The sequence below is a fragment of the Centrocercus urophasianus genome, unplaced genomic scaffold, assembly GCF_019232065.1.
Source record: "Centrocercus urophasianus isolate 14NV4802_14NV808 unplaced genomic scaffold, USGS_Curo_1.0 seq_11, whole genome shotgun sequence".
Lineage (NCBI taxonomy): Eukaryota > Metazoa > Chordata > Aves > Galliformes > Phasianidae > Centrocercus > Centrocercus urophasianus.
The window spans coordinates 38579483-38607141 of record NW_024884253.1 but is presented as its reverse complement, the minus strand read 5'-3'; the positions used below and the strand labels follow the sequence as shown (position 1 = coordinate 38607141).

The window sequence follows — 27659 nt, the reverse complement described above, 5'->3', positions numbered from 1 at the left end:
AATTGGTGGTGGAGTTTGCCATGATTATATATTGTTTATTCATTCAGGAAGCAGCTTGTTTCACCCAGAGCTTTATGGTGATAGGTAAAGCCCCATTAGTAGTCAAATAGTTCCAATGTTAGCATTGAACAAGACTTCTAAAATTGAAACCAGAAGGTACTCATATATCATTTGCTTTAGAAATAGGCAAATGGCATTGGCTCGTTCTGTAATTCAAAGCTTGTTGAATTGAATCTGTCTTTTGGTAACTCCTACATTTTTGATATGTCGAATTGTGTGCATCTTTTGAGTATGCTTTTGTGTGTGCTTGTGTGTGTAAATGCAAATGTATGTAGGTGGTTCCAAAAGTAATGCCTCCTTGCAAACTATATGAGTTTCAGTAGTGCTAAGTGTCAAGTCATGCATTTTGGTCACAACAACCCGAGGCAACCTTACAGGCTTGGGGAGGAGTGGCTGGAAAGCTGTCTGACGGAAATAGACCTTGTTGTACTGATGGACAGTCTGCTTAATATGAGCCAGCGGTGTGCCTAGGTGGCCAAGGCCAATAGCATCCTGGGTAGTATCAGGAATGGTGTGGTGAGCAGGACTAAGGAAGTAATTCTGCCCCCGTACTCGGCACTGATGAGGCTTCATCTCCAGTACTGTGTTCAGTTTTGGGCACCTCAGTACAGAAGGGACACTGAGGTGCTGGAGCAAGTCCAAAGAAGGGCAGCAAGGCTTGTGAAGGGCTTGGAGAATATGCCCTATGAAGTGTGACTGAAGGAACTGGGGCAACAGTTTGTGAATGTGAGTGGGTGCCATTTTCTCTGCATGGAGGAATTCAGTAAGACACGTTTGCTTCATCCTCACTTCCATGTCAGATGCCATTCAATCAGACTGCCCCTCTGCTGCAATCTGTCACAGGGCAACAACATATTACAGAATATTGGTGTGAAGATTTTGCCTCTACTGCCATACTACCAATATTTGCCTTTGACATACATAACAAAATATAACATTATTATGACAACATAACAAAATAAAAATAAGCATTACTTTTGGAGCAAGCCATATATAAAAAAAAAATTAAGTATCTTTGAAAAATTGGTAAATATTATTTATGTAATTTCTTCCACACAGCAGATAGAATTAGTGAAAATTTTTAGGTAAATTGTAAAGAATAGTAGAAAATGCTACATTTACATAAAGTGAGTTTGCTTTGTGTACTTGAGTTACTGATATTCTTCAGCATAATTCAAGCATCTCCTTGTAATTGTGAGAAAATGTTTTCTATCATTCAGTCACTCCCCTCTCTCTTAAGTGTGTCATGCAAAAACATTCAGAGGTTTACGATAAACAGCATATTTTATTTACCACTAAACAGGAACCATATTCAGACGTCAGGTCAGATCTGAAATGAAATGTGAGAGTAATTATGAATGGCAGTCTATGTTGACAGTGTGTCAGGATGGTGAATTATTCATTCCCATCACTGTAGCTATACTTTTCTCTCTACAGTATTAATCTGGACCAGACATGTGGTTTGTTCCTCATTTTTAGCAGTTACTGTGTAAATTACTTAAATACAATTATGTTAATTTTCTCATTTAAAAGTCCTCTAATTTTGTTCATCATCCCCAAAAAGACACGTAATAGCCAGCCTTCATCTTCACAAAATACAAGTTGTGTTTTGCAGAGAAAAATAATTTACACTATTGCTTCAGTTATTGTTTCTAGGAAAAGGATGCAAAAAGCATGAGACTATGGAGAATGCTAGATAAATTTTAAAATCATAGAATCATAGAATTATTCAGGTTGGAAAAGATCATCGAGTCCAACCACAACCTAACTATAGTTCTCTTACTAGCAACCCTCGGCTAAATCATGTCCCTGAGCTACACATCCAAACAGTTTTTAAACATATCCAGTGATGGTGACTCAACCCTGGGGAGCCTGTTCCAGTGTGAATGCCAATATACTCAAGTGAATGCCATACTCAAATATTTAAAGTATCAATATATAAATATAATTCGCTCAGTGGCTGAGGCTTACGTGCTGATATGATTCCAATAAAGCACTTTACACAAACTCATGCTTAGGTGGCATAAGTCATGAGTGCATTTTACTAATACTAAATCTAGGGAAAAATGCATTTTTAGCCAGAGCTCAGCAAGGTGTCAGCTCTTGGAAAAAAGTACTAAACTACTGAGTATTTCAGTTCTAAGTAATTGAAATGATTTTCAGTCCTGCAACTCTAAAAGTAGATGTATTTAATGTCTCCAGAGAAAACAGGTTCTGTTCCCACTCTAACTTATTTTGGTATAAGATAACAGTGGAAATAATAAATGTTCCCCTTGTCCACTGGCATTAAGGCCATCATAAACTTGTCTCTCTAGTTATACAATAAAGAAAAATGTGTCAGGTGCTAGTATCATTCAGTACTGAAATAGAACTACTACAGCTGCTGAATTCCTATGACTGAGTCTTTTTAAGCTTTCAGGGGTGTGTAGCTGCTCCTTCCTTGAACTGAGATGTGCTCCAGATAAACACGTTTCTTACATGATCTTCCATATTTTCTGTGATTCTTCTTTGGTGTGAATGTATGTAGTGATAGAATCCTTAATTCTGTTATGTTGTTAAATTAGAGAAATTTAATTTCTGCTTCTTTTGAAAGCAGAAAGTTTTGTTAGTTGCATGACAACTGCTGCCATATCAGGTCTTGTTAACTTTTTGTTTGATTCAGAAGGAAAAAAAAAAGATATTTTAAATATAAAACTTTCAAGTAAGGCTTTTTCTGTTTCCCTCTAACTTTAGAAAGTTAAATTTTGTTTTGTTTTTAAAAGAGGTGTTTTTAAAGGAGCTGTTTGTTGTTTTTTTTTTTTTTTTATATAATATTAAGATAGCGTAAACTGTCTCTCTGTCAGAAAATGTAGTCAGCTGAGATGGGCTGGGGCTTCTATTGTTAGAGTGATCCTGCTTCGTAGGAGGAATAATAAGATGAGCACACAGACTAAAAGGAAAATAACAAATACAGAACAGATACTTAAATGATTCTTAGAAATTTTCTGCTGGTTAAAGACATCAACTTTTCCTTCTAAGAAATTACTTCTTACTACCTGTCTATGAAACGCACCGGGGTGTTACAACATCCGTGTGATGTAAAGCCAACTTTTAAATTCTAACATAAGGTGAAAGGAATGATGAAAGAGAATGGAAATTAAGTGTGAAAGAAAAATGATGACTGAGCATACCCTACAAAAGCAAGTGTATGTTTTACATCCTAGTTGCCGTTCAAGATTTATCAAAAGTTTGAGCACTGATTTAGTCTGAGCAGGGCTCTTTTCAGAATCTGTGATGCATTTCAGTGTTTTCTTCACTAATATGTTCTTATTCATCACTTTTTGCAGGCTTTTTTCTTTTTTTGGTGTAGCATTTTTCTTCAGTTTGTTATTTTCCTCTTGTTTTCTGGTCACAATCCTTAATTATTAGAGTTGATTCCAGAAACACTTTATGGTTAATCCTGCCTTTCTGACTATCGCAGTAATTAAATTTATTGTATGACATTGGAGTTTTATTATGTAAAGAACTTATCACTGTAGGCCTTCACACAACATTGATTCTATTGTATTTTTCACTAGATATGTGCTCTGTTCATCATGTGAAATATATTGTTCCTGTCTCAGAGACAACTAATTGATATTTGCTTCTGTGCAGAGAAGTCTGCACAGTACTTACTCTCAATAGGCAGAACCAACACTGAAAATAGAATTATTAATTGCATAACTACTTTTTATTTGTAGTCTTGTTATAGAATCTGCTTTTTCATAGGCTCTTTTGACTTTTTCTTACACTATTAGAAAGAAAATATAACATTTCTTAAGAAACACATATAATTATGGCACTAACTCAAGGGGAGCCTATATTCAGATTCATGTTCTGATTCAAGAGAGTCTTTAAGACTGCATTACCTTTTAATCAGGAAGAATAGGAAATTAATTTTACATTTGTGCTTACTACTGTACCTAATAGGTTACAGGGAATTAACTTTTTACTTCTGTTAAGGAATCAGACAGACCTTCATAACGGAAATTTAACTGAAACTAAAACTTATCCTGTACTCATAACTATTTTTCCCTTTCAGAATGTGTATTTTCATAAAATTTGAACACTGAAAAATACTGTGCCCTGTTTTAGTTTAGCTGTTATTCTGTAGCTATTTAAATAATCACATGTATGCAATTGCAACTTTTTTTTTGTATGTTTTTGATATTAAAATTCAAAAAAAAAAAGATTTCATGTGTTTGTTCGTGCTTGCATGCAAGTGACATGGGGTGGTTTTTTTCTTTATTATTTGATTAATGAGTATTTTTTGGAGAAGAAGTATCTCTTCTTTTTCACTTTGGAGTGAATCAGTTTCCTGCTGCCTGTAAATGCTATTAGAACTATCACCATAGCAACTAATGGTGATGCCTGAAAGGAGTGTTCCCAAAGTTTCAGGAAAAAAAAAAAAAAAAAAAAAAAAAAAAAGATCATTAGAATCCCTTAGAAAGGAGTTTTGTTTATGTAGATGGAGATAATAAGTGTAAAATAATCAGTGCTCTAATGCTAGTGCCAGCAGGTGTAAAGGCATGATGTGATCATTTTTTACAGTCATCTTAATATTATTGCACTCTTGAATTGATGGGAGAGAGTTTTGTAAGACAGATTTCTTTTTATTTCAGGACTGTCTAAAGTAGCTCAAAAAGGAAGCAGGTTTTGTTGGTGGTGGTGGTTTTTTTTCAGCTCTGTGTTATTAAGAATTATAATCACTATCACAAACATTGAGTTTTAACTCACTTTAAAAGAGAAAATAAAATATATCAAGGTCTGTTTTGTCTGTGTATATAGCTCTGATTTGAATGGTTTTGAACATCTTACATAGTTGATTGCACATGTCAAGAACTGCTCACGGTGTCACTGGTATATACAGTTCCACCTCCTAATTACTTTGTCCATTATGTATATTATATATATATATATACTTTTATACATATATAGCCTGTATTTAACAAGAGAACCAGTAGTAAGACTGTTCTCAAATAAGTCCTTCTGGGTGAATGTCATAAATGGAACACATGGACATAGTTTTGTTTAATCCTTCACAAACTGTTGTAGAATAGAACAATTGGTCTTCATTGCAGTCAGAGTTCAGAGTCTCTAACATCTTAGAGGATTTAACAAATAGCCCAAATATGAGTATTTATTGCATCCATCTTACAGAAAATGAAAAAAAATACATGTAATCAAAAAGGAGCACTATTATTTCTGGAGAGGCCAGGATTTCAAAGAGAAAAAATTCTCTTGCTGTAGAGAAAGTGATGTAATTGCTTAGTGATAAAGAGGTATTCTGCCTTAATTTGAAAGGACCTGCCTAATGAGCCATGCTTAGTTCCCTTAGACAAATTTATTACTCTCACTTAACAGGGACATCATTATTAAATAGACAAGCAGGAGTCATACCATACTGTCAGCAGAGATGCTGGATTACCCTGAAGCTGGGTATAAGCCAAAGACTTTTCTCACCACTCGTCCTTCAGCAGGGCTACTTTCCTTCCAGTAGGAAATTAGCATAATGCTACAAGCCTTCTGACTGTTCATCTTCAGAAAGTCTGTATTAATTCACATTGAGAACATCAGGGGTAAATGGTACAGTTGATCACTACCAGTATGAAAAATGGCCCAAAAATAAGATGAAATTAGCTATTGACTATAATTGACTTGTGAGTAATAATAAAAATGCAGGGTCAAAATACAGAGTTGTAACCACATTTAAACAGAGCAGAACATTATTTTATATTTTAAATGAAGTAAATATTCTGTAAAAGTCAATTAGTAATGATTTCTTCTTAATCCAAGCCTATTTTTAAGATTCCTGACAGGTTCATCTTAAACTTCCAGGGAGATTTGGGTAATTCTCAGTTGGATTCCTGAGACAGAATTTCACTTTGATTTCCAACTTTTTCTAGGATTTTTGAATAGCTGTCTTTTAAGTTTGTGTACTTATTTTTTCCTACATTTATCTATATTATAAGTAAAAACAGGGTTAAATCTGTGAATTGGTATGTAGGCTTCACTTTTTACATGCCTGAGCACAAATAAAAACCTGAAGAAAAGTCTTGTAGCAAAAAGGAGCAGAAGCACTAAAGAGAGCCTTGCAGGGATATCAAATTCTTTTTACAAATAGGAGAAAATTCTACTAACGAGGAAGCTACTATCTCATACATATGGAGACGTCATTGTAAGTGAAAATATACCATTCACATATATTTGACTGGATTTTGTTTTTACTGTTACCATTTTTACCACATCATTACCATGTCCATGGCATGGATATCAAAATCACAAGTACATACTGATCATAAGAACTAATTAAATATATATATATATTTTGGTTTGATAAATTGTCATTCATTTTTGTTTGTTTGTTTGCTCTTCAATCCAAATAAGAAAAGATAAATTCCCATAAACTTTATTATTATTTTTGTATGTTATTTTCTGGTATGAAGAAATGCTCTTTTTTTATTGTATTTTTCTTTTTTTAAATATCTTTGCTTTTCTCTGTTTTGTTAGTATGTACATTGTGCGTGTAATTTGTCACAGTCTGTAGTGGTTGAAATACTTTAATATTTTTTGTAAACCACTGAGAAGAAGTCCTACCTTGTACTGATTAGATCTTCTCTAAGTGCAATATTGGACTCAATGATCTCTGGAGATCCCTTCCAACCCCTACAATTCTGTGATTCTGTGTGATTCTGTGAATATGTTCTCATGTTAATGTGTAAATAGCAAAAGCATGGTTTAATATTCCAGATCCACTTTATCTCCTTTCTCCCTCCAATCACTAGGATTAATGAAATACTCAGCAGGATCTACTACAATTTTTGCTAAAAAATATTGGTAATAAAATGCATAGGCTTTTATTTAATCACTTCAAAAGACTGTTCCAAGATTCTTGCACTTTCAAACACATTTTAACAGAGGTCAGTCTCAATACAACTTTTAACACTTTCATTTTCACAATTTATAGAAGAGCACAACCCTTTTACATAGCCAGGATGTTCTTAGTAGGAAGAAAACACACACACACACACACACACACACACACACACACAAAAAAAAAAAAAAAAAAAAAAAAAAAAAAAAATCCAGTAAAAATCTGAAAGTCTAACAATATAATTTAAAAGAGTCTAACCTTAACTGTGCCCAGCAAAGCAGAGACATAGAAATATGCATTCTGGAACCAGGCACTGTAATTCCTCCCATTTAAAATCAGGGTTTGTTGCTTCAGTTGCTCGAAGTGACTGCAAATCTTGTAATCCCACATAATGCTGTAGCATTGTTTTGAAAAATGAACAATTGTGCTATTATTCATATTTTTTTCTGTATTGCCTCTTGTCAAGAATAAGTGGAGATGAATTCAAAATATTTCTAGTTTTGTCTGAAATTGCAAGTATGAAGAATTAAATTATTCCCTGGAAACAACATGTGCCTACACACTACTTTTGTAAAACTACATCCTGAATAGGTCTATTTGATTATGAACCAATAAGTGTATCAGTCAGGTGTAGTTCTGGGACCCTGATGAATTTAAGACTCCACTAAAAACCTATTAGCTGAGAAGTGCTGCTACACTGTATGAAGTAGCTGTGATTGGAAAAGAGAGGCTGTATTGTCTTCACAGCTGTTTTTTTCTAGACACTAAAACTATTTTGAGCCATGAGCACCCAGGAATGGATTCTGTCCTACTTTCTGAGTAAGTCTATCACTTGAATGAAAAGGGGGAAAGTAGTGTTCATTCCACTATTGCCTTCATCCCTTCTCAAGATTAATAGTTTATCATAGAGATTCCTGTTTTGTACATTTCCATTCTCTGCCAGCTTGAGGTTCCTGGTAGTCTGCCCCAGGTTGGCTTGAACAATATAAGGCTTGTATTACTAGTTATGGTCCCCCTTTGGTCTGTTCAGGTTGTGATAACCAGATGGCGATACTATCCTGGGAATCTTTTGCTGATCTCAGTTATGACCTCTGAAACAGGATAACATGTAGAAATTTCACCTAAGCTACATGTACCCAAATTTTCCAAACTGTTTTCAAGGACAGCTGGTGAGCCTGTGCTTTGTGGCAGCTGCTTTGCTGTAGTAGGAACAATATTAATTAAAACATTTTCTGCAAGGACATTTTTCACAAGGACGTGCTAGAATTTTAGCATATAAAGTATCCTCTACTCTTTCAGAAAGAAAAAAAAAAAAAAATCTTTGAAAAACATTTAAGTGATAGATTTCCTGATTAACTTGATTATTCTTTGATTTGCTAGCAATCATTAAATGTTATATATTTCTGCAATCAGACGTTCCCTGTATGTTGTCGCATTGAAAGTAAAGCCAAAAGCATCTTCCTTCTCCAGGTCCAAAGCCAGCAAACTAATCACTGGTCGCCAACACAGTCTCTGCTGGTAATATATAGATGTACACAGATTTTACGGTGGATATTTAAGCCGTCAGAAATATGGGCTTATTTTATCTAGCATCCATAGGCAAAGAAGAACAGATGGGCTTTTTAGATACTTAAATAAATCTGTTGCTTCCTTTGGCCAGCCTTTCAAACTAGAATGGGAGAGTCACACAGACCAGAGAGACTTAGCTTTTTGTTCTCACATGAATAGAAAGTGGCTGCCTTTTGTATTACTTACTCAATTTAAAGACATTTAGCTGATCACATTTTTCACTATTTGTTAAAAATAGTGAAATTTATGCCAGATATACTATGTTGTTCTGTACCACCCTGAATATCAGAATCCTATTTAAAATTATTTGAGATGTCCATGTTTAGGCTAGATTTGGGGCATATTTGCAACAACAACAAAAAAAAATGTAATGATGTATGCCAGATTATATAACTTCAGGTTTTCATCAGGACAGTGATCTACTGGACCGGCGGAAACATTGTTTTGGTGTCCAATCTGAATCTGGAGAAGATCTTTACTTTTCCGTGGAATTAGAGTCTGACCTAGCACTATGGGAAAAAGCATTCCAGACAGCAACTTTTTTAGAAGTTGAACGGATACAGGTGAGAACAACTGCCTTGTTGATTGCCTTTTGGTACATTAACGGATTATGACAAAATAAAGACTTAAATGAAGATATTCTCTGTCCTTATGGAACTCTCAAATCATTATTATTGGAGAAAGATATGAAAAAAAAAAAAAAAAGGGAGAAAAAAGACATAAAAATTATGATTAAAAAGTTATCATCCTAATGGATGTTTTAATGTTCCAAGCCTTAAAAATAATGTGGATGAAACAGTTTTAATTGAAGTTGCTTTGAAATCTGTACACACTCCTACAAAATTACTAGTGTATAACCCTGTTAAAATATTGGCTAGTACTTTGCATGCCATCATTTTCTGCATCCTCATGTTAACACAAGCTCTGATGGTTGTTTGTTTTTTTTATTTATCTTTATTTAGACAAATTGTTAGCTACATAGATATCTATATATGTATATACATAGATGGCCTTCTTCTGACCTATAAACCAGTATTGAAGATTGACTGAGCACTAGCTAATGCACTAATGGTGATCCATTTTGTAAATGATGCATTACTCTCAGTTTTAATGCTTATTATCTTTGTTGGAGGAGGAGTTTGAGAAGGTTCCATTTGTATCTTTTAAGTTGATGCGCTCTGCTAGCATTTACAGGAGCTACTCTTACCTTTTGAGCTCTGGGTATTGTGCTAAAGAATACTAATGTAGTTTTTCTAAATAAAATTTTCAATAGCATATACCTCTGCTACTAAATATTTAAGATGCTTTGTGTTTCCTGTACAACTATCTGTAATGTTGCAGGATCCATAAAAGAAGATATGGCAATTTTATAAAATAACCTTTAACCCTGAATTCACTTCATATTTGTTTGTCTCTGATACTGAATTGTTCTGTAGCATTCCTAGCTCAGTTTTTTCTTTCGAGTATGAGAACTTCACTTATTCAAAATTACTCCTGTCTCCAAAAAAAAAGAGATTCTCTAAAAAAAGTGTCCTCAGATTTTTAACTTGTTGCACTGTTGATGTTCAGAGTAGCAGTGAAGAGGTCAACGTAGTTATTTCCTGAGCCTATGTGATTACAGCACATTTGGAAAAGTGGACAAACAACCATTTTGTGATAGATTATTATTGTGGAACATGCACTTATAATTTCACCTCTCTTTCTTGCCTCTCTTTCTGTTACTTTGTTTCAGTTTGGAAATGAAACAAAACAAAATGTTCATTTTTTTTCATAATATAACTGGCCTTGGTTCCCCTATTTTCTTTCAGCAATCTGTTGCTGCTTTTATCCATCAATTTCCAGATGAATATGAAGCCTGGTTGGAATAGATAGTGACGTAATTTGTCTCTAAAAAACTCTTTCATTGCTCTGAGAGAAAAAAAGGGAGCAAGTTCAAAATCAAGACATCAACTGTAAATGTTCCCTAAAATTCTGTTTTATGCAGTTATATTCATATAAATATTCATATTTCATGTGAATGCTAGTCCAGCTGTATGCAGGTTTGTTATATTATGAAATCGTATAATTTTGAGAATGTAACCACTGTTTAAAACAACCTTTTAAAATTATCCAGATGTTTTGCATATTGTGCAATAATCATGGAAATAATAACAGTGTTTCTCAACTAATATAAGTTAGCATTAACCCCTACTGAGTTTGAATGAGATACAAATTTTATATATGTCTAAAGAATATATAACAAATGCAAATATTTTAAAAATGCCTCACTACAAATATGTGTAAGTTCGATTTAAGCCTAATTGATAGCTTTTGCCAAGTATCTATGTAAAACAAAAATTAGGCAGGCAGATGCATTGTCTTTTTTTTTTTTTTTTTTTTTTCAGAAAGAATCAAGCTGAAAATAATTTGGCCATAGTAAAAGAGATGATACTGTAGTGTGTGTTATCATTATATGTTGTGGTCACTCTTTAGTTAGTTTTATTTAGAATAGCAAAAGTAACTGATGGTGTTTTATGATTAACTATTAAAACAATTAAGAAAGAAGTTAAAATGGAGATCCTTTTTCCTCACTATCTCACAGCTTTGTGAAGAATCATGAAATGGAAATATATAAATAATGAAGTGCAATTATATGATTGCCAAGTTCATGTAAAGTTCCTACTATTTATGCAATTTTTTTCTCCATTTCCACCATCTTTTTTTTTTCTCTTGCTGTTTTTATTTGTATTGTATTTGCTTATGGCCTAATGTAAAGATATTATGTAAGCTGCTTCGTAGTGCCTCGCTTTAGAACTTCGTCTCCTCTGAAATTAAATCTGAGTTTGAGTCTGAGTTGTACCTTGGACTTATAGTCTGGTTTCCCTTTGCTTCAGATATAGCTTATAGTAGGCTTACAATTTAGCATTCTTCGTAAGTTAGACTGGATGTTGTTGAGGAAGTAGACTCAAAAGAAAATAATGCTCTGAGTCGTCTCCTTCAGCCCCTGATCCACTGAATTATTCAGAAACTCAATTTAAGATTCTGTATTTTGTGGAAGAACAAGAAATGAATGCTGGATTGTTTTCTTCTATCTTTTGAGAGGGGGATGCTCCTGTTTTGATAAGTTTTTTATGACCTATATGTGAAAAAACAATTATCAAAGCCAAACTTCCTCAGGACTAAAATACGTGATAAATGTATACAAACTTCTTAATTATCAAGTCCTAGGAATTCTCCTAGGAAGAATTATTTCATACAATCAGCCACTCCACTGGTGGCCTGCATATTATGATGTGCTTTCCTACCACTGATGCCCGTGTTGTACTGAACGAGGCCTTTTTCCACAAGCTGTGTATTGCCTTGCAGAAAGAGCCTACAGCCAGGGAATTGGGCAGCTTTTTCAGTGCAGCACTGAGTCTAGGCTGAGATGTCCTGCTTCTCATAAATCTTATCTTCTCAGTGAAGCTTATTGGCTCAGGCACAGAGCTATGTTTAAACAGTGTTGTTCTAGAAGTAGCTGTGCCAGCTCGGTGTGCATTGTAGACTGCTGCTGCTGAAGGGGAGGTCAGATGAATTACACAGGGATACATATTTTGAATCTGAGATACTCTCTCCTTGCCAAATTTCTATTCTAAGTAAAGGCTGTGTGTTTGTTCTAGATAACTTGCAGGTCTGCGAATAAAAATGTAGTTGTTTTACATGTACTGTAAGAAGTTAGCAAAATAATTCTGCAAAATTATTTTGCTTTGCATGCAAAACTTGGCCATTTTGCATTTGAGAACGTATTAAGTAATAAATCACTCTGAAATACATAACTTTCTACTGATTAATGCTTTTTTCTTCTACTAATGAGGTATTGCCAAAGGCAATATCACCTTTTCAAACAGCAAAGATTTAGATTCAAATTTTACATTTTCGTAGCAAAACAACAACCCAAAACAAATAAACCCCACAATTTTATTTCCTATCGTAAATACAAATACCATATGACTATGACAAAACAGAGTTAAATCATTGATTCTGTGATTAAAAATTGTCATTTTTTTCATGCATTTATAATTATAATGACCAAGTGCATCCCTGTATTGTCTGAATTCAGATTTTATACATCTAGTGAAATACTTGGAATTTTTTCATTTGGAATTTTAAACCACTTTTCCACCTGCACTTTAACAGTAAGAAATCTTCAATTTCCTGAGGGACATTTATAGCTTTCATACCTTTGGTGGTTCACATAATAGCATACGACTTATTGTTACTCAGCGGTAAATTGGCCTGTTTACACACAAATTGATTGCCATTTTTCTTTTTTTTTTTTCCAGATGCTAATTTTGAGATATATGTACAATAAAACAAAGAAATTCTGGTCCTGGAAAGAAGTTGAAGAAATGTTTTCTGTATGTGCTATGGTAACTGCCTTCTCTCATTTTTGATTTACAGTGCAAGACATATGCCTGCGTTTTGGAGAGCCATCTCATGGGGCTTACCATTGACTTTAGCACAGGCTTTGTCTGTTTCGACGCTGCAACAAAGGTAAAGATCTAAGACTTCTTTCCATCATGGTACTATTATTTCTTCTAATTTCGTACACTTTAAGATAAACAGTACATCCTTAAAACGTACCATTTTCTCTTTATGCTCTTGCAACAGATCATCTTGTGTCAACTCTTAACTCTCATGCTTTAGTTTAATCTTGGAGGTGATTTCTAAATGATAAGAGAATCTGTATTTTGTAATGTGCGTGTTACTGAAAACTCAGTGCCAACTTGAAACAGTATCTTCATTTTTTAATTTCATATGAAACACAGACTTATTCAGTTTGATGTTTCCTTATTGATGCATTCTATTTTTTGAAAGGAAATAATCTTAAATTCAATCTGATGTATAAGCTTTAAAAGGAACATATCTTTCTTTTCTCCTGATTGGGCGTGTGTTTCATTATGGAAACTCCCAAAATATTTTCTTAGATATCTTTGCTCAGAGATCTTCAAAGAGAGAAATATGATCATACAAGTATTTTTGGTACTTCTGCTGCCTAACTCATGCATCAGAATTGTGCAGGATCCAAAAGGGGCAGCCAGTTCATAGAATCATAGAATCACCAAGGTAGGAAAAGACCTTCAAGATCATCCAGTCCAACAATCCACCTCCCACCAGTATTTCCCCACTAAACCATGTCCCTCGGTGCTACACCTATACATTTCTTTCAGGGATCTCGTCTCATTGGGCAGCTCATTCCAGTTTCTGACCACTCTTTTGCAGAAGTTTTTCCTAGTATATAACCTGAACCTCCCTTGATGCAATTTGAGGCCATTCCTTCTTGTCCAAAGGCTAGATATTTGGGAGAAGAGGCCAACTCCCACCTTGCTGCAAATTTCTTTCAGGGAGTAATAGAGAATGATAAGGTCTCCCCTGCACCTATTTTTCTACAAACTAAATAATCCCGGTTCCCTCAGCTGCTCCTCATAAGGTTTGTGGTCCAGATTCTTCACTGGCTTCATTGCCCTCATCTGAACACACTCTAGGATCTCAATGTCTTTTTTGTAGTGGGATGCCCAAAACTGAACACAGTTCTTGAGATGTGGTGTCACGAGTGCTCAGTACAGGGGGGCGATCACCTCCCTGCTTCTGCTGGTTACACTATTTCTGATACAAGCTGGGATGTTATTGGCCTTCTTGACCACTTGGGCGCACTTCTGGCTTGTGTTCAGCTGAGCATCAACCAACATCCCTAGGTTCTTTCCCTACACACAGTCTTCCAACTACTCTGTCCCAAGCCTGTCATGGTGCTTGGAGTTGTTGTGGCCCAGCACTTGATCTCATTGGACTTCATCCCATTGGCCTCAGCCTAGAAGTCCAGCCTGTCCGGATTTCTCTAATGGGCCTTCCTAGTCCCAGGTTGACACTTTCTCCCAGCTTGGTGTCATCTGCAGACTTACTGAGCCCCTCATCCATGTCATCAATAAAGATATTAAACAGAAGAGGCCCCAGTACTGACTGCTGGGAAGCGCTACTCGTCAGCAGGACACCAGCTGGATTTAATTCCATTCATCACCAATTCAATTCAGTTCAACTGAACTATTTGTCACTGCATCTCCTGCTTTTCCAGTTAATATTAAAAATACTCAGTACAACTGGTGACAGGTAAATAATATGCCATCACTTTCTGCATTGTATTAATATGGGTCTGAATCTCAATAAAGTCTCAATAAAGGTGAGAGTGGTCTCTACTAACTGTTGAAAATGCCCTTTTCTCCAAAGAATATGCTTCTACCCTATATCTCTAGTCAGCCCTTCTGACTACGTTACCTCCATTACCTGATCAAACTCCTTTTTCTTCCCACTTCAATCTACTTTTTGCACAAGTTGAGATGAATTGAAACCCAAATTCTTGTGTAGACTCTCTTGTTGTTGTTGTTGTTAAGCAGATTATCTTTTAAGATCCATCAGTACATGATTTTCAATTTAGGAGATATTACATAAAATGTCAGTGCAATAGAATTACATAGTGGAAAAAGATTGTGTAGGTTTTCCCCCATTCACTAATAATGCTGTAGTAGTTTGCATCTCCTTCAAAGTTCTTGTACAGGTCTTGTTCTTGTAAGACTTTTGAAACCATTATTTACAGTTCATGCATACCACAAATTTAAGGTTGTGAAGTACAAGCAAAATTACATTTATAAGTACACTTTCAGGAAATGTGCTGCAGATTTGCACATACAGATAAAAAGCTTTATTAGAGATATAACTTCACTGTACTGTTTTCTCAAGCAGGTCACTGTACCTTTCCAGTTTTTCAAAGTTTCTGGAGACTTCATTGTCAAGAACAATATTACTTATAAAACAGATTCTCTTTCGTCTAATGCTTTTTAATTTTCTTTGATAGGATAAAACAGAAAAATATTTCAAATATTGAAATTGACTACTAAAACAATAAGGCAGCAATTAGCTTTGCCAATTAGTCCCCCACCAAAATACACTATAATCACCAACACTAGAAGAAGTTCAGAAAAAAAATTTAATCTACCTTTCACTTCAAGCTAGAAGATACTTGATTGGGTAGGCTGGTAACTGCCTTGTGGAAGCACTGCTTTCTTCCCTACTCAAACTAAAGCCACACCGCACAACCAAGTAGCAGAAGATCCATGATACAAGATGACTGAAATTAAGCTTTGATGATTTGATAACAGCATAAGAAAACTAAAAAGGAATGACCTCAAGTTGTATCAGGGGAGGTTCAGGTTGGATATTAGGAAGAATTTATTCTCTGAAAGAGTGGTGAGGTATTATAAAGGGCTGCCCAGGGAGGTGGAGGAGTCACTTTTCCTGAAGATGTTTAAGGAAAGGGTAGATGTTTTATTAGGGACAAGGTTTAGTGGGCAGTATTGGTGGTAGGTAAACAGTTGTACTAGATCTTAGAGGTCTTTTCCAAACATTCATGATTCTACGGTTCCAAGTCTTGCAAATTTCCGTCTTCCAGGTCGCCAAACTTGAGAAGACTCATGACTCATAAAGCCTTATAAAATCATCTGTCAATTTTACTCATTTTCCTCTCACCTTCATCTTTAAAGCCATGAAACCACATGGCGAAGCTGATGCTTCTACTGTGGCTTCCAGGCTCAGCATCCAAAAAGTTGTAAAATTTTAAGCCATGCACAATTTTAGTGGACTGTTGGGGAATCTTGAGGATCTAAACAGTGATGAAAGAAGTACACTTAAAGAACCAGCAGAATGTGTCACCAAAGCGTGTCTGAAGTTAGGTGAGAAAGGGTAATATGTTATGCATTATCTGACAAATTGTGGAGGTCCTCCTCCTTCTCTCCTGCTAGCCCTGCAGTGAATAGTCTACAAAGCATTTGTTGATCCTAGACCAGACCAGCAATCTCTGTTTATACTGTGCATTCTCTGTGCATTCACTGCACTTCCATATGGGCTGCAAGGAGAAGCAGTGGCCTTCTGCTGATCTGTCAAATCCATCATTAAGCACCTCTTATCTCATTCTAATCTCCAAAGCTCCCAACAGCACCGTAAGAAAGACTGCATGCTCTGGCAGGAGTGATTTCCCCTGAAAAAAATATTTTCTGTTTTTTGAAAGTTACTCTTATCTCCTCATTTTTCCATCTTTCACTGTCCATGTATTTCTTTGTATTTCTTGTGCTTTTGCCTGGTAAAAACATTTTGGCCTTCATGCTAGCTGGCCTTCAAGAATGGAGGGAAAAACCAATGATTGTAAAGCTCAGGCATCAATACACAAAGAATTCTAATGTTTTCAGGGTTGATTTTGTTTACCTTTGATATAGAAAAACAGGCAACCAGAATGCACAGTTTAAGATAAAGACACTGTGTTAAACATACATGTTCTGTTAGCATGCATACCAGAGAGCTGACAAATGCTAATCCATTTTCATGAGCTCCTAAATAGGAAAAGCATTACCTCCACTATTGTGATTGTGGCAGGTGTAGGTTGTGACTCATAATGTTCTTCAACAGTACTGCTATATACACATAAAATGAAACATAAACTTGAAGTGTTCAGTCACGTGAACTAGAAGTATTATTCTCTACCTAATGTTCAAAATCTCTTTGCAAATAAAGAACAGTGAAAATGAAAACAAACAAACAAAAAAAAAAAAAGGAAAGAAAAATGGAAATCAGTCTGTAGAACAAGGAAAATGAATAAAATTTAAACTAAGTTATCAATATTTTATGAATATATCAATATAAGTTTGTAAGTTAAGATTGTATGAGTGTCCTAGGAACTACCACATGAAGTAACATACTCAGGATTAAAGACAAAAATGCTTCTTGGAGTGCTGTGCTATCCATGAACAATTGCATCTACTTGTGTATAGACTGCATACATTTTTACAATTAGTATTTCAAGAAACAGTACGAACTATTATCTTTCATAAGTCACTGTAGTAGAAAAATTGTGTTCAGTCACAGATTTCATCCTTTCTAAAATAAATAGAAATTCCCCAAATAGATAGAAAATATGAATAAATTGGCTGCCAGTAGCAGTTATGATTCTTTTGCTACCTGCTCACTTCTATTATTTTTCCATTAATTCAACTTCTCCTTTTTTCGTTAGCACTGAACTTTAAGGCATATTCTATAGACTCCAGAGTTCAATGTCAAATAACTCATTCAGTCTAGCTTTTACTCATTGCAGAATAGTACTACAAATAGAAAATATTCTAAAGAAGTTGAAGGGATCTTGAACAAGTACTTGGAGGATCTAATGAATACCATTAAATAAACAAGCAACATCAGTTTTACAAAGTCTTTTAAGCTGCAAAACTTTGGATGCTATAATTGCATTAGGAGATTCTGTATAGGCATTTTTACTCTTCCACGCATCTTGGTTTTGATCATTTTTGAGAACAAGATCCTGGGATAGATAGATAGACCTTTGCTATAAACCACTATGCCGGTTGTTAACTCTCTCAAGAATAACTATCCCCAGGTTACCTCTAAATCGACGATTCCACTGTTAAATGACAACTGACATAACAGTGCTTGAAGAAATTGGATCGATAAAATTAGTAAAAATTCTTAATATTCTGAAAAAAACATTATGTGAATAATTGCAAAAACAGTCTGGCATTGGCCGGGAAAAGGAATTTTAGAACCTCCAGTGCACTGCATGTTGTCATGATGTGGAATACCAATGGAAAACCGTGAAGCCATGACGCTAATATGAAGAGAAAGCCTCCATGGGAGACTTACCAGTTGCAATGATTGTACACAAAAATTCATTTTTCTGGTTCTTTTTATTTATCTTTCATTATCTTTTTCCTTTGATAACTAGAGAAAAGCTTTGAAAACAAAACTTGCTATAAACTTTCTCTTGCGATGCGATTCTTCAGGGAAAATGATATTTTAAGATAAATTATCTGTCCTCTACGGATCACATAATATTTCTTAGACAAACTCATAGTTTTTAAACGGTTTCATTTTAAAATATTCCCTTACTCTCTTTTACATTCGACTTCTAATTTTTACTTATCTATTTATTCATTTATTTGTGATGTTTTGATATTTCCCAGAACACAGGGCTCAAGTACTAGCTTCTGGACATATCTGAGAAATCGTTTTTAGTACTGTGGTGTAGTATAAGTTTCCAGGTAATTTCTGTTTTATTCTAAAGTATGTTCTCATGGTTCTGTAAGTATTCTCTTTTATTCACTATTGAACTGAGAGTGAACTATTTTTTAATAGTGAATAATCACTACTAAACTAAAGCCAAGTTCTTCATTTTATGATATGAACCATTCGCCAGCTTTTCCAATATTCATGTTATTGAAGCAATTAAGCAATATTTGATTTATTTTCCCTTCTTATACTTCCATTTACATTTTTCCAACATACCTGACAAAACTTCACAGACGTTCTAAAATCCAAACTCACTACTAACATTCATATGGACCAAGCAGTTATTATCAGATATTTGTGAGACAGTAGAGATCAGAATCTTACTGGAAAAAACAAAGAGATAAGTAGAATTGCAACCTTGGACTTTTAGAGAGAGAGTTTTAACCTCTTCAAGGATCTACTCGGAGGTATCCCATAGTTAAGCACTGGGCTCAGGTAAGAGGTTGGTTGAGAGTTGGTTGATACTCAAACCAACCAAGAGAGTTGGTTGATACTCAAATCCATTGGCCCCAATGGGAGTGTTTAGGGAGCTGGCGGAAGTGATTGCCAAGCCACTCTCTATCAACTTTGAAAAGTCATGAAGAATGAGAGAGATCCCTAAGGACTAGAGGGTAGCAATATCACTCCAGTCTTCAGAAAGAGGAAGAAGAAGGATCAGTCAGCTTCACTTCCATTCCTGGGAAGGTGATGGAACAGATTATTCTGCATGTCACCTCCAAGCAGACAGTAGAAGATTATCAGGTCTTACCTGATATAAGGTTTTATCAAGGGGTAACCTTGCTTGACCAATCTGGTAGCTGGGTAAATGGAGGCAGAGCAGTAGATGTTGTGTACTTTAACTTGAGCAAGGTGTTTGATGCTATCTTCCATAGTAACTGAAGCTTTGGAAGTGTGAGATAAATGAGTGAACGGTAGGGTAAACTGGGAACTGGCTTACTGGCAGAGCTCTGAGTGTTGTGATCAGTGATGTAGATTCTAGTTGGAGGCCTGTAGCTAGTGGTGTACCTTAGGAGTCCATACTTACCAGATCTTGTTCAACATCTTCATCAGTGGTCTGGATGAAGGAATAGAGGGCACCTTCAGCAAGTTTGCTGATCATATGAAGCTTGGAGAAGTGCTTGACAAACGAGAAATTTCCATTCAGCAAGACCTGTACAGGATGGAGAGTTGGGTAGAGAGAAACCTGATGAGGTTCAACAAGGGCAAGTGCGGAATCCTACACATGGGTAGGAATAACCACATGCACCAGTACAGACTAGGGGTTGACCTGCTGGAAGGGAGCTCTTTGGAGAGAGAACAGGGTGTCCTGGTGGGCAACAGGTTGGTCATGAGCCTTCAGTATGCCCTTGTGGCCAAGAAGACCAGTGGTATCCTGGGATGAATTAAAAGAGTATGGCCAGAAGGATGTGGGAGCTGATCCTCCCCTCTCTGCTCTGCTTTGGTGAGGCCACATCTGGAATATTGTGTCCAATTCTGGCCTCCTCAGTACAAAAAAGACAGGAATCTCCTAGAAGGAATCCAGCAGACGGACATAAAGTTGATTAGGGGCCTTATCCCATCTCATGCCCAAAAGAGCATCTCACTTATGTCTGAGAGACCTAGGGTGAGACCTGGGACTGTTTTAGCTGGAAAAGACAAGACTGAGAGTGGATCTCACCAATGTTTATAAATATCTGCATATGGGCAAGACTAAAGTGGATGTAGCCAGATTCTTTTCAAAAGTGCCCAGCAACAGGACAAGGAACTATTTCTATGATGCGGTCCTTCATTTACAGTAGTAATATACCTGGTATGAAAAGGTCATCTGCCCAGTGATCACATGGAAGCTTCAAGGTAAAATTTGAAATGTCAACTGGAAGTATATATTAGGTTTTACATATAATCAAAAAATGCTTATGATACCATCAGCATATGTAAAAGTTTAAATGTGATCTCTGGTTAAGTGTTCTCACAGCATGTAATCCATTATGGACTTCTTCAAAAAATGTCCACCATCTTTGAAGTAATTTGTACTATTTGAAATCTGCACTATTTGAAATACTGGAAGAACAAAATCCCATCTTTCTTCCTCTCATATTACAGTTGTATTGTGCTAAAAGTGAATTCAACAGCCTTTGTGAACACTAATTGGATATTTTCCTTTCTGTTGTGCGCTTAATCAAGTTTTCTGGACTCTGTTCAGTTACATCTTGCTTAACAGAGAGTCACAAGATATGCAGCATCTACTGCAGACACAGTTTTTCTTTTGAGATGTTTTAGGCCCTAAATGTTATTTTTTAAAAAATATATAAATTCTAAACATATGCAAAATATCTGTTGCAAATGTTAAAAGTTACAGAGTTATTGCTTAGGTAATTTTTGCAGCACTGAATATCAGTGTCTACTGTAGAGAATGTTTTTCTCAAGAACTATGATTGCAGGTGGCCACTTCAAACCATACGTTTCTCTAACATTGTCTACTTGTGTTGCTAATTGGCCTACCAGTAATTCAGAAGGACCATAGATGAGATGAAAGCCCCATTGAACATGATCCAGTGCAAACACCTAGGTTGCTGTTAAGTAAGCTTTAATCTCTTTTCAGTGAGTGTAATCTTTGCAGAATTTTCTAACAGGTGAAATAAACAGATACACTCAATGATGCTAAAGGAACTCATTTTATTATTGCTTATCAAAAATTCATGTCAGCTTTTGTTAATCTAAATATGCAGGTACTTTCCCACAATTCCCTTTTCCGATGTTAGTTTTCCTGTTTCCAAAATCTAATCTGTGAGGTTCTGAACTCCTGCCACATCTTCACTCCATTTCTCCCTAAGCATTTTCTGTGTGTATTAAAAAAGGAAATAAGCTTGCACTTTTGTTTGTGTCTAATCCAATAACTTTCTCTTATTTTATTCACTATGAATAGCAAAATATATATTCCATTTTTCTATTGTCTCTCAACACAGTCCCAAAAGAATACAGCAGACCTTTTTATCAGGATATGTGCTACCAGTGTCAGAGAATTCTACAATTTAGCCATTTTCAATTACCCTTAATGCACTCTGTCTGCAATATGTGTGCATCTATATATGCTTTTTGCCAATATTTAAATATGGTGAAGCTGGTTTATGTCCATTTGGATTCATTGGTCTATATCTTAGAGCACGACTGAAGTGCCTTAATCATCATGAAGAAAACACCACAACAGTATTTGAGGCATGTTTTTTATTTCTATTTTTCCAGCTTATTTCCAGTTTTTTGTTTCAATAACTATTCAGTTATTTCTTCTGAGGTCAGAGGGAGACCAATGTAGCATCAAATCATAATCAGTGAATCATAGAATAGCTTGGATTGGGGGAATATCAAGGATCATTAACTTCCAATCCCTGGACACACTGCACACTTCAAGAAAGAGAATACATTGCAAACAATAAATAGCATTGCATTTTTAATATCACTATTTTTAATATCAGATGTCTACTCTGTAATGCAGAGCAGAATTTGTCTGAATTTCTTTAGGAAGAAACTTCTAAGTAAGTATACATATCTGAAGATCTGTGAAAAAAAAAAAAGAAAGAAAAAAAAAGAAAAAAAAAAGAAAAGAGATCCAGACTTCAGTTATGGAGAAGGCAGAAGGCAACTAGACTCACTTCAGGGTAAAGAATTTAACTCATGTAAGCAAATATTTATTCCATACTTAGAGACACTGAATAAATAGCTACTGTACCTTTGAAATAAATGCAGCTTGGTTCTTACAATCCTGCTTTGTACTGAAGGAACAAATTTTTGATAGGTTATCCAACAGTACTAAGCAAATAAAGTATATTCTCTTAGTATTCTGTGTATCTTCAGTAATTGACAAGGCCAATTTTATTTTATTAGGGATGACTTCCTTTCTTTTTTCCTATATCTTACTTTCATTCTTTATCCTCCATATCTTCTCCTGTCTTTCCCTTCGCAGTTATAAAGCTACAGAAGTTGACAAAGAAAATTGCCTTGTAGCATAATTATTTTGTAGTAAGACACACTCCAGAGATCAGTGACACAGTAGAACTGAACATGAACAATATCTTAATCTTTTTCCTACTGCTATCATTATGGGCAGAATGCCTCTTTACAAGAATGCCATCTTTCTCAGTTACTACTGAGACAGACAAATTAAGGAATATACAAGATGTCCAAAGACCCAATTACTTTTATTCTTGAAAATAGAGATCCACTGGACGTTTTTACATGATTTAGTTTGACTTATAGAAGTATCAATTTTAGTCAGATGAGAAACAACATTAGTTTGAAATGTGTATGCTGAAATTTAGAATGATTGAGTAATATATATATAAAATAAAGATTTGCCTTAGAAAGCTAAAGAGAAGCATAATTCAATCAGTCAGATTATAAGAATAAAAGAAGATATTAATGGAAAATAGAACTACAGCTTTTTGAAGATGTCAAAGAAAAGACAACAGAAGACAGTTCATTAATGAAACTATAGGCCATAAATTAATTCTATTCTGGTGAAAGGCTCTCATGTTGAGAAAATATAGTTGTTGTTTTTTATGTAATGCCAATGGAAAATGCCCTTGCTAAATCATATAATTATCACAGAGCTGTGAAATAGGCAAATACAAAGAGTATGTATATTCCTCATAGTTAGGTAAATAAAAATACAAAGATAAACTGCTTATTCATTGTTGGTTTGGTAGTCTAGTCTTTATTTAGTGTGAATCAAGCTTCTTGATCAAATAGAGGACCAAAACCAACACTCCAGTCATACCCTAAACTAAGATAACAGTGATTTAGCACTATACTGGTACAATTGTTTAGAGGATAACTGATTTGGTTTTCATAGCACTATCAGAAAAAGGGATAACTCATCAAAATTGCATGTCATTTAGTCAGCACTTTGCAATGACAGCAATTGGTACCTAACTGTCATAGGATGCAGTCATGACAGTATTTTCTGAGGTTCCTTTTAGCATATATTCTCTAGATTTATCACCAGTGCATAGAAAAGGAACAATATGATTTTCTTTCATCTGTGTGACTGTGGGGAACCATAGCAGAGTATTATGGGAGCTGAAGTCAATAACTTTTCATCTATGTACCATTTTTTTACTTCATTGTTGTTGTATTCACAAAACAAAAAAACGTAGGTAGAGAGCATCCACAGGTAATTGCAAGAAAATAACATTAGCAGGAGATAATATATGCTAATTTTACTAAAAAGACTAAATAATTCCTAAATAATTACTTATAAATAATACATTTATAATACTGAGATTCTCAGACAAAACTTTATAAGAATAATACTTCTCTTACAAAGTTTTGTCTGAGAATCTCAGTCCCAGATATCAAGTGAAAAATATCCTGTTGCTTTCAGTCAAGATATGATTTCAGTTTTTGATTATATTTTTATTCATCTCGGGAAATGTCTTATATGTAATTTGTCAGCTATTCTGTTCATATGTTAGCATTGCATTTTTCTATTCTTTGAGATTAATTTTATCAAATAGTACAAAATGTAAAATGCAACCTAAGAAATCTATGAGTAACAGCTAGGGAAAGGATGTAGTTCTTTTCATTAGCATGTTACATACCATATTCAGTGTTTTTATTAACTAAAAGAAATCCTGCCAGGATGTATTATAAAGTGTTAAGTTCAATGACAATGAACATTCAAGCCCGTAAGCACTTCTATTACAAATGATGCATAAAAAATGATTTAAAGATAGTTTATATGACACACACTGGTTCTTTGGTATTATTTGACAGCTGTTTTACAAATGTACTTATTGCTCAGTTTATACATAAAAATAAATTAATTTATTTATACAAAATTATTTCAACCTAAGTTTAACTCTCTGTGGCAAGCACTTACTGTACAGTTCTGAAGAACTATGATGCTCAAAGCGATGAAAAAATCATTGAACTGTCTTTGCTGATGATATAGATTTCATTTCCGAAGGATTCCTATTCCTATTGCAGAAGAATAGCTATCCAAGCAGTCACTGAACTGAACACTTTGAAGCTAAAATAAGTCCATAGGAAATGTGAAAGATAACCACATGTGAAACTCTGTTTCTTGTGTGTTTAAGTCAGAGCTGTAGCTATAAGTCTCTGTGAAACTGTGCTCGTAAGTCTTGCTTCTTTGTTCTTTGGCTCTATGAAGTAGTTGCTGAATAAAGACAGGCCAGTCTCTGTTCTCTGCTTAAATATTTTGCACTAACTAAAAAAAAACAAATAGTCCTTAAAAAAAATGAACACATGGACTGGCAAGAAGAAGTAAAGCAGTTCTTTCATTTTAAAATTATTCCATGCATAGTCAATGGTCCTTTTAATCTTTATGCTTTAGATGAGGAGGATTTAATAGCCTCTGCAAAGTTTTCTCTTAAAATGTCAGTTCTGGGAACCTGTTTTGATATTCTGAAGAAACAAGTGCAATCTTGATGGGATTAGTTTCTACAAGGATTTTGGCACGTCTACACTACAGACCTGATTTTGTAATCTAACTCACAGCCATTGCTAAGTAGAACTCTCAATACTTGTGATATGCTTAAATTGAAGTGTGTTCTTGAATTATACCTGTGGTTTGGTATGACCATTATTCACTGTCCTCTGAGTGGGAATGAAGCAACTGTCAAAGTTGCATGGGAAATGCCAAAGAATTAAAGTTTTATGCATTCTTCATCTTCATTCAGATTTAATCTGAATTTGGAAGAAAGTAATGCCTCATATATAATTCCATGAAAACTACAAAAAATACAGAGAGCACAATAACACTATTTGATAGAGCAAATTCTCTGCTTCAAAACAGTATTTTTCAACATAGCATGTGTACCACTAGTACACAACCACTAGTTATGCATTTTTGCCAACGATGAACAAGAGTCTGCATGCCATGTTCATAGAAATCCGCACCAGTGGAGGTAACCCACTGTTGCTGTCACCACTGCTGAAATACACCACCCACTGCCTCACTGTGCTCACATCCACTGTTTGGTCTCCACAAACATTCAGAAAGCATCCATGAACATCAATGGACACCATTTTTTCTTTGCTTTATATGCACTTCCATCATTTTGTCACACCTCCCGGCTGCTGCCATCTATCACTTTGCATCAAAATGTAATGGAATACTGGTGGGAAGGTTCAACCTCTACTGCCATACCGCAAACATCTGCTTCTGACATCATGGGCCAATATCATAAAATAGGAGGCTTTTGGAGCATCCTTCATATAATTACAAGCTTCCATTTCAATACTGGAAAATAAATCTTGTAACTTGGATTGTTACTGTGCACAATTAAAATATTGTCATTTTTTCACCCTCTTCCAGTTACTTAGACAATTATGATGTAACTAACTTTACTTCGGTGAAGGTGAAAGATGTATTTCAGCTTAAAGCATAAAGAAATTAACACACTTGTAGAGGGAGCTTGATTTTATTTTGAAAATTTGAGAATTAAACCTATAATTTTTTTTTTTAATAACAACATAAAAAAAAAAAAAAAAAAAAAAAAAAAACATTACGCCAAAACAAATAAAAACAAGGATGATCGTACAGTTACGTGAAAAAGTATGGGAATCACAATGAAAATATTACTTCTTCAAAGCACCTGCAGGGAAAAATACCTTTTAATTAGGTTGAAACTACTTACAGTTAAAAAATGATTCTTCTAGGCAAAATGAAGTTTCAAATGCTGTTTGACTATTTAAATCTACATTAGATACAATAAATGTAGAAAATATTTTTTCGAGCCAACTATATTTTTATTATTATTCTATGCTTATTTTGTCAAGCAATCTGTCTTTTTCAACATGGTATGATGCAATTCATAATATAAAGACTTGAATGACAGTGTAATATGTGTGGAATATGTAATATGCAATTCTTTGAGAATATGTGTGGAATCCATAATCTGCTTAAATTCCTAGTTAGAGCTTTAATAGGTAAACTCAAAATTAATTTTTAATTTCTGTGCTTTCTTTTGTTATGTTATAAATTTAAGTATGATATGCCCTTTCTGTAAATACAACTAGATATTTTTTATTTTTTTTTTATTCCCGTGTAAGAGAAAAGAGAGGAATTTTATGAAACATAATCACTTTGTATGGATTGGACAATCACCAAATATTCAGTGTAAAAATCTTTGGGTTTAGACATGATAAATCAGAATTAAGTATAGTTAAAGAGATTTCAGAGTACATTTCACAGATATGGTCTCAAATCTCAAATCTCAGTCAAATACTGTCAAAGTATACTACATCCCAAAGAGGCATCAGAATACATAAGACTCAGCTGGTTTTATGATGTACCATTGAGAGGTTAAAAATTCTGCTAGAAGGAAATCAGCTGTTTGTCATACAGTTTACCACAACAACTGCACTGACTTGCTTGTGCATATGTATTTTTTTTCCTCTAGGCTGTACTTTGGAGGTACAAATTTTCCCAGCTCAAAGGTTCTTCAGATGATGGGAAGAGCAAAATCAAATTCCTTTTCCAAAACCCAGATAATAAACAAATTGAAGCAAAGGTAAAAACAACTTTTTTTCTTTTATAATTCTACCTTAAAACATCTATTAAAGCAGCAGCTGGGAGACGAGTAAATCAAACTAAATTATTTAAAAGTCATTCAATGTTTGAAATGAAAACAAAACCAAAGAAATCTGAATAAACTGAATTTTTGGTAAGTTAAAGTCTTTTTTAGAATGCCATTACATTAAAGAAAAAAAGAAGAAAAAAGACTTGCTGCGTTTAGGAGTATTTGCCAAGTCTGTTAATAAAAGAGAATGTCTGAGAATTTCAATGACCTATCTTTTTCTCTACACTTGGTATCATGAAGAAACAGTGCAAAACATGCTTGAGTCAATTTGGGCAGAAAATACAGCAAAGATTTAACATTTGTTACTATAGCTCAATAAAAAATATTACAGATTAAACATATATCCTCTTACAAGAAGATGGCATTGAAGCTTTGTGTCTTGTCTGTTTTAAAATTCTGTTTTGAGTTGTACTTTTGATTCA

General features: G+C 34.7%; 1 protein-coding gene across 1 annotated transcript in view; it reads left to right on the top strand.

The window, feature by feature from the left end:
• SNTG1 (syntrophin gamma 1) overlaps positions 1–27659 on the top strand; it is a 164557-nt gene that overhangs the window by 128240 nt on the left and 8658 nt on the right. Inside the window, exons 15-17 of the mRNA XM_042840046.1 lie at positions 8932–9084; positions 12941–13033; positions 27058–27168. Coding sequence (XP_042695980.1) covers positions 8932–9084; positions 12941–13033; positions 27058–27168 — 357 coding nt within the window. The remainder of the gene's footprint in view (positions 1–8931; positions 9085–12940; positions 13034–27057; positions 27169–27659) is intronic.